This window comes from Sinocyclocheilus rhinocerous, unplaced genomic scaffold, assembly GCF_001515625.1.
Source record: "Sinocyclocheilus rhinocerous isolate Xijiao unplaced genomic scaffold, SAMN03320098_v1.1 scaffold1470, whole genome shotgun sequence".
Classification (NCBI taxonomy): domain Eukaryota; kingdom Metazoa; phylum Chordata; class Actinopteri; order Cypriniformes; family Cyprinidae; genus Sinocyclocheilus; species Sinocyclocheilus rhinocerous.
The window spans coordinates 817,417-828,662 of NW_015652166.1; the positions used below are offsets into that span (position 1 = coordinate 817,417).

At 36.3% G+C, this 11,246-nt stretch overlaps 1 protein-coding gene across 1 annotated transcript in view; it reads right to left on the reverse strand.

Annotated features, from left to right (window-relative positions):
* Window positions 1-1,237: 1,237 nt before the first annotated feature.
* LOC107713909 (E3 ubiquitin-protein ligase E3D-like) overlaps window positions 1,238-11,246 on the reverse strand; it is a 24,782-nt gene continuing 14,773 nt past the window's right edge. The window contains exons 8-9 of the mRNA XM_016519557.1: window positions 6,328-6,466; window positions 1,238-1,406 (exon numbers count right to left, since the gene is read on the reverse strand). Of these exons, the coding sequence (XP_016375043.1) occupies window positions 1,386-1,406; window positions 6,328-6,466 (160 nt within the window). The 3' untranslated portion in view covers window positions 1,238-1,385. The remainder of the gene's footprint in view (window positions 1,407-6,327; window positions 6,467-11,246) is intronic.

The window sequence follows — 11,246 nt, forward strand, 5'->3', positions numbered from 1 at the left end:
AAAAGTTGCTCGTGGGAGTGTGTTCAACAGTGCAGATTTCATCCATCTCAATCTTAAAACTGAAGGATCTACTTGAAGAAAGAATATCTACCAACACAGGATTGAGAACTATGAAAGCATTCAAGAAGAATGAAGCCAAACTCTTCCATTAAGTTCCTGATGTATACTATCATCTGTAGAGGGTCTTTCCATAATTTTATATTTTGCCAGCGGTCCTAATAAAATGTCAAAGAAGAGTGTGTGCAATTTCTCCTACAATTAGTGAAGTAGTGCTATTCATAGACGCCTGTCGCAGTTCACCAGCACATGTGCTTATTAGCTTATGCAGCCCTATGCAAAATATCACCTCACTGTACTTATGAATACACACACTCCCATCTGATGTTGATTCTGGAACAACACTCCCATCAAACACAAAATCAACCCTATACCTACTGTACTCGTACACTAACCCTCAGATGATCAGAGGGAAATCAGGTTGTATAAACATCTAACAAATTAATCAGGAAAATCATAAACTCGTGTTTGGGTTTTTCCAAGATATTTCGGACTGTAACTCCTCTATAGCTTTAAGACTAAATAGTAAATACACTTACTCTTATGCTCGCATGCTCGCTTGTTCTCATATTATGTTTGTTTTTTGGCCTGCATGTGACCAAACATTTTTCTTTTTCTTATAATTAACTCATTCCTATATTTTTTATTTGTAGCTCTCATCATGAAGTTTTGGGAATTTTAGAGTTTGAGCATTTAGATCAGATCTCAAAATTCTTCACACTGCATGAATGAATAACACCAGAAGATCTTATGCTGGTTTTAAAATAAAGCGATGTAAATCACATTTCTGTGCGTTTCACACAAAGCGTAAGACCCTGATGACACGCAGACATTTGTAAAGGTAAAGTGTGTTCCCACCTGTCATCATGATGTGTGATGAAGCACAGTGAGCTCCGAGCATATTCAGAAAGATCTATGAATATATTTTCTCAGTCGCGTCTGGGAACACAGTTTCCCGTCACTCATTGCATCGCACACTGCTGCGAACTCATAAACTCTGGAGAATGCGCACTTTTACTAAGACAGAAAGTGAACCAAACTATCAGTAACATGTTTTAAGTGTGCATGGAATGATATTTAATGTGCTTGTAATGAAGCATGATGGGTATTTATTTACACTTTTAAAGATTGATAGACAACTCCGGTCCCCAATTAGAAAGATATATGAGTCACTTCATTCTAATATCATGCAGACCTTGGTATACCGTAAAAAAATTTAAAAAAAAAAAAGTGTTTAATGTTTTGCATTTAATAGGTTTTCATATCTGACTTCATGTGTCGTTGCACTGTGATGATAAACTGCTCCAGTGGTTTCTGAGCTCAATGCATCACATCTGCATGTAGGCCACCTATAGAGAGAAGACAAACAGACTGTGTTTAGATCACCATACTAACCTATTACTCTCACAAAGTCTGCAGTAAATTACAATATGTACACTGTGCAAAAAACCATAGAGGATCTGTAGGACCTACCACATGCCAAAATATGAAGTATATAATATCAATATACAACTTAATGCATGAAATACTGCAGTGCAATGTGCTCAACTAGTGATTAGAATGAACTGGAAATAATATAACTAATTCTTTCTCTTAAAGGGGTCATATGATGCGATTTCAATTGTTCCTTTCTCTTTGGAGTGTTACAAGCTCTTGGTGCATAAAGAAGATCTGTAAAGTTGCAAACACTAAAGTCTCAAAACCAAAGAGATATTCTTTATAAAAGTTAAGAGTTAACCACACCCTCCTAAAACGGCTCGTTCTAACACGCCCCACATGTCTACGTCACGATGTGCGAAGATTTGCAAAATAATGTTCTTTTTAGCAGCATCATATGACCCCTTTAATTCTTCATCTCAATGAACTAACAAATGTTTTTTCTTTTCTAAAATTGGTTGCAAAATAGTTATTTCCAAGATGACAGTAGGTCTAAACATACAGCATGATGCAACAACAATTAGTGTACTACTGTCTGTCATTGCAATGCACTGCATTGTTTCACACAAAGGTTGACAATAACAAAGTATTTTTAATGCTTTCGAGATTTTGGAGTGTTCACATACACTACCATTTAAAAGTTTAAAATCAGTAAGATTTTTTAAAATCTGCATTTGACCAAAAATACAGTAAAAAAACTAATATTGTGAAATATTATTACAATTTAAAATAACTGATTCCTATTTCTATGTGAATATGTGTTAAAATGTCATTTATTGCTGTGATGCGCAGCTGAATTTTCAGCATCATTACTCCAGTCTTCAGTGTCACATGATCTTCAGAAATCTATTTTTGTGGAAACCGTGATACATTTTATTCTTTGATGAACAGAAAGTTCAAAAGAACAGCATTTATTTGAAATATAAATGTTTGTAACATTATAAATGTTTTACTGTCACTTCTCATCAATTTAATGCATCCTAGCTAAATCATAGCATACATTTCTTTCAAAAAAGAAATAAATAAATAAATTCAAAATCTTACTGCCCCCAAACTTCACCTCTCAGACGTGTTTAATTTCAAATACAGCAGCATTGTCATGTCCAACTGCTGAAAAATGACTAATTCTGGGATCTTTTCATTTACAAGAACAACCTGAAAATTAAAAAATTAGCCACAAATGGCCACTTAACTTTGAAAGCATAATGTAAAAAAATGTGGCAAACAGACAGTAGCGACATTTAACCAAATCAGCTTCATGCAGGCCTTGAGTCCTGTGATGGATGATGATAAACTCTAGCTCAAGGATTCGTCCCTGTTGTGGTTTCCTCACGGCCTTCAGTGAGCTTACTTCCACTAACTCATGCACAACATCAAATAGACTGTCAAGCCAGCAGTATTTCAATTACATACTTCAGAGTCACGACTGAGTGGGTCCTACATCACTGTAACTGATATACCCTAGCGTTCAAAAGTGCACGATCAGTATTTTTTTTTTTTTGGCAAAAAAATTAATACTTTTATTCAGCAAGGATGCACTACACTGCTCAAGAGTGACAGTAAAGACATTCATAATGTGACAAAAGACTTCTACTTCCAATAGGCTAAATGCTGTTCTTTTGAACTTTCTATTCATCAAAGAATCCTAAAAAACAATATTTTGCAGCACAATGGTTTCCAGCATTGATAATAATCAGAAATGTTTCATGAGCAGCAAATCAGCATATTAGAATGATTTCTGAAGAACCATGTGACTCGAAGACTGGAATAATGATACTGAAAATGTCATTTCTATTTCACAGTAATACTGTTTTTATAGTATTTGTAATAAAATAAATGCAGCGTGGTGAGCAGAAACGACTTCTTTCAAAAGCATTAAAAATTCATACCAAATCTAAACATTTGGACAGTAGTGTATATATAACAACATAGCTAGTTTAGCTAGAAATTAAATGAGAAATATGTTTAAATTTGATGCAAACCAAACACTGTAACATATGAATGTCAACTCTGGCATCACTTCTAAAACGGGTCTCTGTGCTCTGATTCTTTCAGATATTAGCTGGATCAACTTCCCACGAAACACTGGAAAACATCTATTCATGTAAACCTGATCAACGATAACCTTTTATATCTATATAGGTCAGTTGTTTGCGTGTGTCTGCTTGCTCTCAGCACGACAAAGGCATTGAATGAACTGTACGCAGCACTCCCAGAGGCACGCGTGCTTGACGATGCCTGTCTGACATTTTATCATCAGAGCACTACAAAAATTGGCAGGATGAGTGATAGTTTTCCACTTGATGGAGAAAGTTCAATGCCTGCAACAGCTACAGCAGAGCAAACACATGTTGCTAGCATGAGAAACAAGGTCAAAATAAACCACGGCAACAAAAGGAGGACCAAAAAAGAAGTTTGTTTAATGTAGCGCAAAGCTTTTGGCATGTAAATCTCCCTATTAATGACCTGAGATGAACAGGCTTACATTGTTGATTGAGTGGCTGCCTTTGCAGAGTGCTTCAAATTGTCCACTTATTAGGTTCTGTTTCAGTTAGAATGTTCCTTGTTACAATGTGATTGTTTGTTTATGTATTTAATCATTCATACATACATTCATACATTCATATATACATACCCAGCAACCTTCCAAGGGAACATTCTAACTTAAATAGAACCTAATAAGTGCTAAAATATATATATTTGTAAAAAATTCAAAACTCCACATGTACCACATAATAATTCATTATTAAAAATTGGTGTCAGACTTGTTCCCTCACACCTCAAGTGTTGCAGACCCTACAAAATTCCCTATTCCTAAGGAATTTCTGCACACATCTTGTAAATCTTTCCTCTTTATCAGGTTATTTTTCTCTCAGTAAGAATGTAAATGGAAATCTGGATTCTTTTGAAGAGGATAAAGCTGCACATCAGCATCAGCATTGGGTCAAGCCCTGAAACTCTTCACAGGGAGGTGGGGGGAAAAGACTGCCAGGAGACAGCCGTTTTGCTTCCTTAATTGGGAGCAAATATGCTGGAGAAACAACAGAAACTGAGGCAAGTGTTTCAACCAGGCTATCTGCCTGATACCAATGCACATCTGCTTCAAAGAGATGTTTTATTTTGTTTTTATGTATTAGGCTATAGAAAAGCATTCTTCTTTTGCACTCAAAGGCATTTCAGTTTAAGCAATGCGGTTGAACTACTGATGTCAGCTTAGCTGAACGTGGGCAATTAAAAATGCTATCAAATGGTGTGATGGGTAACAAAACTTTCAGATAAAAACATATGAAAAGTAATATATAGAAGGTAGTAAGAAGAGCCTTGTTATCATCCATCCTTATTCTGCTGGATCCTTTGACACTGCAAATCACCAGGTGTTTCTGTCTATCCTCCAGTCCATATCCTCACCATTATGGTAACAGCACTTGCTGGTTGAAGTGAGGGCTGCCTCATAGTGAGATAATTCAGGGTATTTTGGTAGGAAGAGGTGTTTAAGTCACATCAACTAGCCACTGAGGTACCTCAGGGCTCGGTATTTGGTCCCCTTTTCTTTCTCAACGTACACTACATTGATGGGACATTCAGGAACATGGAACTGCCTACCACTCTTACGCCAAAGACACACAGCTATACATCTTTGCTGAGGCAACCAGTGACTGTATGGATCACAATTTAACAACTTAACCAGTATTCCTCCTTTACTCTTACATCATTTAAGGACAACATGACTAAACTCACTATATCCACATTTTCCACCATGGAAGCTAGCTAGCAAGCTATTTTCTGTGAATGAATATTCACCATTTTATGTGCAAGACTTTAGATTCATTAGCAGTAATAGGTAAATAACTAGACGAATTTTGTGTTAATTGTAAAAATTTATAATTGATTTTGTGTTCCTTGATATGCTTTTTTTTTATTCTCAAAGATGGGCAGCCGCTGACTTGCATTTTATGAATCACCAAGGACCACGGTTTCAGCTAACCGTGAACTACTGAAGAAAAAAAGTCACCTACATCTTGGATAGCCTGGGGGTGAGTAAACTAACAGCAAATTTTTATTTTGGGGTGAACTATCCCTTTAAAATAAGGTGGATAGAGTGCTTCAAGGATGATGTATTTTTGCAGGCCAAACAAGTTTGCATTTTTCAACTTCTGTTTAATTGAACTTCTGGTTCTTTCTGAAGTCAATGGTTTTTTTAATGTTTAAATGCCTGAAATTATGTCTGGGATTAACACAAGCTCACAATATTTTCATGTTGATTCGATGGCATAAAATCAGTAAAACCCCCGTGGGAATTTTAAAGCTTTTAATTTTCTTAATAAAGGTGGTTGCTATCAAATGTCTAAATGGGACTACAGAGGTTGCTGGACATTAAACATCAACACACTGAACAGTTGCTTTTATAGTCTTGTTGTGTAAAACATTGTGTTCATTTGTAAAGATTATCTTGATAAACAAAACATTTAACAATCATTAACTTTTGTTGGCTCCAGAGCTTATTTTCCGGAATAATCTAAAAGCTAATGGAAAACACTATTGGGTTTTTGTCAAGGGAACCAGGGTGGGTTGGCCTTGGATACTATCACTACAGCACTCTATTATACCGTTTCTTTACTGTCTCACACTTATAGTACATTTGTACCATAGTCTGTACTTTTCTAGACAGTTTTGGAATTTTGTATTGTTTTGCATATTATTGTTGTAGTAGATTTGAATAAAAGCATCTGCTAAATGAATAAATATAATGTAAATAAAGAGCAAGAAATAAAGAAGTATAATGACTAAGCAGTCACATGCTTTGGCATGCATGTGGTCAGAGCGGTATGTGACCTGATATGAGTTCATGCAGCGCAGGAATGCAGGCAGTCTGGAGGTGCTGGACATCAGAAGCTTCTGGAGCTCCTCACATGAGCTCTGAGGGAGCGGCAGAGGGTGAACACTAATGTCCTTCTCCCAGACATCCACAACACTAGAAAGAGAGGAGGAAAAAAAGAAGATGAGGGAAATGAAGGCACACATTTCTCATACTGCTCCTGCCAGAATAATTTCTCAAATCTGAGCTACATGAAGCTGGAGTCCATTTACATGTACATTGTTTTTTAGTAAATAAACAAAGAGTGGGTTTCACTTACATTATCATAAGACCAGTAAAATTAGCAATATCACTAATTCACTTACATTTGATTAGTGATCTGAAATAGTGCACCATCTTAAATAGTTCGTCTCTTTACCTGTTGTCTATTTTCAAGTTTAAATGAAAAGAAAAATCCACATTTTCAAATTGGTTTCAAATTTTTAGGCCCCACTGGATAATTTATTTATATTTTATATAAAAAAGGAATAAATAAAAAACAAATGCATAATGTATAAACAATATTAATTACACACACATATACAGGTGCATCTCAATAAATTAGAATGTCGTGGAAAAATTCATTTATTTCAGTAATTCAACTCAAATTGTGAAACTCGTGTATTAAATAAATTCAGTGCACACAGACTGAAGTAGTTTAAGTCTTTGGTTCTTTTAATTGTGATGATTTTGGCTCACATTTAACAAAAACCCACCAATTCACAACAAATTAGAATACTTCATAAGACAATAAAAAAAACATTTTTGGTGAATTGTTGGCCTTCTGGAAAGTATGTTCATTTACTGTACATGTACTCAATAACTTGGTAGGGTCTCCTTCTGCTTTAATTACTGCCTCAATTCGGCATGGCATGGCTGTTCACAGAGTGCTGTATCCAAGCATGTTAACAGAAAGTTGAGTGGAAGGAAAAAGTGTGGAAGAAAAAGATGCACAACCAACCGAGAGAACCGCAGCCTTATGAGGATTGTCAAGCAAAATCGATTCAAGAATTTGAGTAATTTGAGTGAGGAATGGACTGAGGCTGGGGTCAAGGCATCAAGAGCCACCACACACAGACGTGTCAAGGGTGTCAAGGACAGTTGTCGTATTCCTCTTGTTAAGCCACTCCTGAACCACAGACAACGTCAGAGGCGTCTTACCTGGGCTAAGGAGAAGAAGAACTGGACTGTTGCCCAGTGGTCCAAAGTCCTCTTTTCAGATGAGAGCAAGTTTTGTATTTCATTTGGAAACCAAGGTCCTAGAGTCTGGAGGAAGGGTGGAGAAGCTCATAGCCCAAGTTGCTTGAAGTCCAGTGTTAAGTTTCCACAGTCTGTGATGATTTGGGGTGCAATGTCATCTGCTGGTGTTGGTCCATTGTATTTTTTGAAAACCAACATCACTGCACCCGTTTACCAAGAAATTTTGGAACACTTCATGCTTCCTTCTGCTGACCAGCTTTTTGAAGATGCCGATTTCATTTTCCAGCAGGATTTGGCACATGCCCACACTGCCAAAAGCACCAAAACTTGGTTAAATGACCATGGTGTTGGTGTGCTTGACTGGCCAGCAAACTCACCAGACCTGAACCCAATAGAGAATCTATGGGGTATTGTCAAGAGGAAAATAAGAAACAAGAGACCAAAAAATGCAGATGAACTGAAGGCCACTGTCAAAGAAACCTGGGCTTCCATACCACCTCAGCAGTGCCACAAACTGATCACCTCCATGCCACGCCGAATTGAGGCAGTAATTAAAGCAAAAGGAGCCCCTACCAAGTATTGAGTACATGTACAGTAAATGAACATACTTTCCAGAAGGCCAACAATTCACTAAAAATGTTTTTTTATTGGTCTTATGAAGTATTCAAATTTGTTGAGATAGTGAATTGGTGGGTTTTTGTTAAATGTGAGCCAAAATCATCACAATTAAAAGAACCAAAGACTTAAACTACTTCAATCTGTGTGCATTGAATTTATTTAATAAACGAGTTTCACAATTTGAGTTGAATTACTGAAATAAATGAACTTTTCCACGACATTCTAATTTATTGAGATGCACCGGTAAACCTGTAAAAATCTCAAAATCCTCAATAAGTTCTTTTTTGGACTTAGCAGTTTTTTTAAACATGTAAACACAACTTGTAATTAATCTGATGTGACCTGCAGATTCCAGTTACCTTTTGTCATTGTCCTGTGCAGTTCATCTGATCCTGAGACTAACAGGTAAGTGTAGTTATAAGTAGTTGAGCTAAAAAAAAAAAAACTGTGATCCCTAAAAATTTATTATTTAAAATGGACATACAGTTCATTACTTTTATATATGTCTTTATATTGTTATTTTTATAATATTTTTTATAAAATAATTTACACATATATAAGTGCTATCTTTTTACAATTTTGTAATTTATTTAAAAAAAGCATTAATTTAGCATTAATACACATTTAAATAAATATGATTGAGGTTATTGTATAAACTAAATTAGAATGTTATAGCCCAATATCGAGCTGATTATAACTAAACTTTTATCTGTTATCTTCTGTGGAGCTGCTTTATAGCTGAAATTGATGAACTTTTTAACACTATTACTGCTATTACTATTATTGAACTGAATTGAAAGAACATTGAACTGAGTTGAGCTGAATAACAAACTCTGCTGTAGAACTGCTATACAGATGAGTTTTTTCATAATTGACTGATTTTTCAACTTTAACATTATTTTCCTGTTTATTACTGTGCTGCTTTTCAACAATCGGTATTATATAAAGCACCATAGAAATAAATGTGACTTAATAAAGGAATAAACTGTTCTGTATTATGTTAGTTACATTTTTCTTTGTCAAACTGGCACAGTGAACATCTCTGGTTCCACTGAGTGTTTCTGCTCATGCAGCTAGAGCTTCTGACCAATAAAATGAGGTTTTGGTGAGCTAGAGCAAAAATTCTCAGGAACACTGACTGAAGGTGAAAACAGAAAGCGTTACTTCCTCTGTGCAATAACTCTGCACCCGCAGAAGCAGCTGGACCTTAAATTATATCAGTCTGACAGTTTGAAACATTACCGTTTTAATCATGTCACAGTAATCTGTCAATACGCTGCACTGAAGACAGCCGAGCGAGCGGAGAAACGGAGAGACTTGTGTCCTGACACACATTATGGAGATGATCTATTCAGGACATTTCACTGACATTTACCCATCTGTGCTGTAATTCCACAGAAAGCGCACACGCAGCTCTTAAAGCAGAAACGCTGGAGAAGCCCAGAGAGAGAAGCATCATACACTACTACAACCAGGGTTTTTCCTCATTCAGACACACTCTTTTGTGGTAGTTGGTCAATTACATAACAGTAATTAATTCTGTTGATTACTTTTGTTATCAGACACAATGTTCTACTTCGAAGTGCAATGGGAAGTCTGAGCTAGGACTGTGCTTCGAATGAAAATGTTGCTCCTTTACAGGATCTTAATAATTTACGTCATCTCTTAAAGGAATAGTTCACCCAAAAATGGAAATTAGCTTAAATTAAAATGTTTTTAACTTCAAACCCTTGCTTCTGGCTAAAAACGAGTTCTCTGTCCATAATAATGTTTCCTTCAGTGAAAAAGTCTTATCCTGAATCATGAGAGAAATCTGCACAGATCAAGCACCGTTAGAAGCAAAAACAGTCCAAAACAGCTCTAAACAAATATGTGGGTGGATTTTGATGTTTGATGACAACGGGATATGGACTTTTTCCACTGGAGGAAACGTTATTATGGATTATGGACTCATATTTTGACCAGAAGTGACGGTTTAAAGCTAAAACATCTTGATGATGAATTTGTTTCATGCAGCTTTTGGCATCACAAGACATTAACTGATGGACTGGAGTGCTGTGGATTACTTGTGGATTATTGTGATGTTTTTATCAGCTGTTTGGACTCTCATTCTGACGGCACCCATTCACTGCAGAGCATCCATTGCTGAGACACTGATGCAGTGACACATTTTTACAAACCTGATGAAGAATTTGGATGGCTTCTTGGATGGTTTGAGCACATTTACAGAAAATTTTCTTTTTGGGGTAAACGATTCATTTAAAATATCTGAAGCCAAACAATGCTAAGGTTTCCCCCAAAATATCTGAACAGAGTAGTGTTCATACCAAAGGACAAATAGATAATTTATAGAGGTCCAGGCTCAGCTATACGGCCGGAAGTGACGAAAAATAGAAAAAAAAATAATTTTTTTTTTAAATCGACTAAGGAAAACAACTAGCAAACTAATCAGCCTACATTGTGGCAACGTCCTTCCAAAATCTCTTAGAATCTTGCCGGATGGAAAGGAAAAAATGAAACAGACAGTGAAGAAGACAACTAGCGAACTAGATTTTGCAAGACTTGTGTCACTTCCGGACATAGCTGTATCCCTTCAAACCGTGCATTGTTTGTTGATTGGATGGAGGCGATTGGATGGTGAGCTTGAAGTCAACTGTAAGAAAGGGGCGGAGTTTAAGTGCACTAAATTATTGGATAAGTCCCATACGCGTCACTAGAGAGAAGCCTGCTGTTTCGCAGGAATACAAATGAACATGCACAGATTAGCTGTTTACAATAAAATTCATAGCACGCATTTACATAGACAATATAGTGAATTTTCATTTCATACCAACTTCAAAATTTCCCAGGCTAATGCAATGAGCAAATGAGCAACTAGTCACTAAATTTGCCAAAGTTCGCAAGGTCCAAAGCATTAAAGGGGTCATATGATGCGATTTCAAGTTTCCCTTTCTCTTTGGAGTGTTACAAGCTGATTGTGCATAGATAAGATCCCTGAAGTTGCAAAGACTAAAGTCTCAAAACCAAAGAGATATTCTTTATCAAAGTTAAGACTCTGCCACGCCCCCCTAAAACGGCT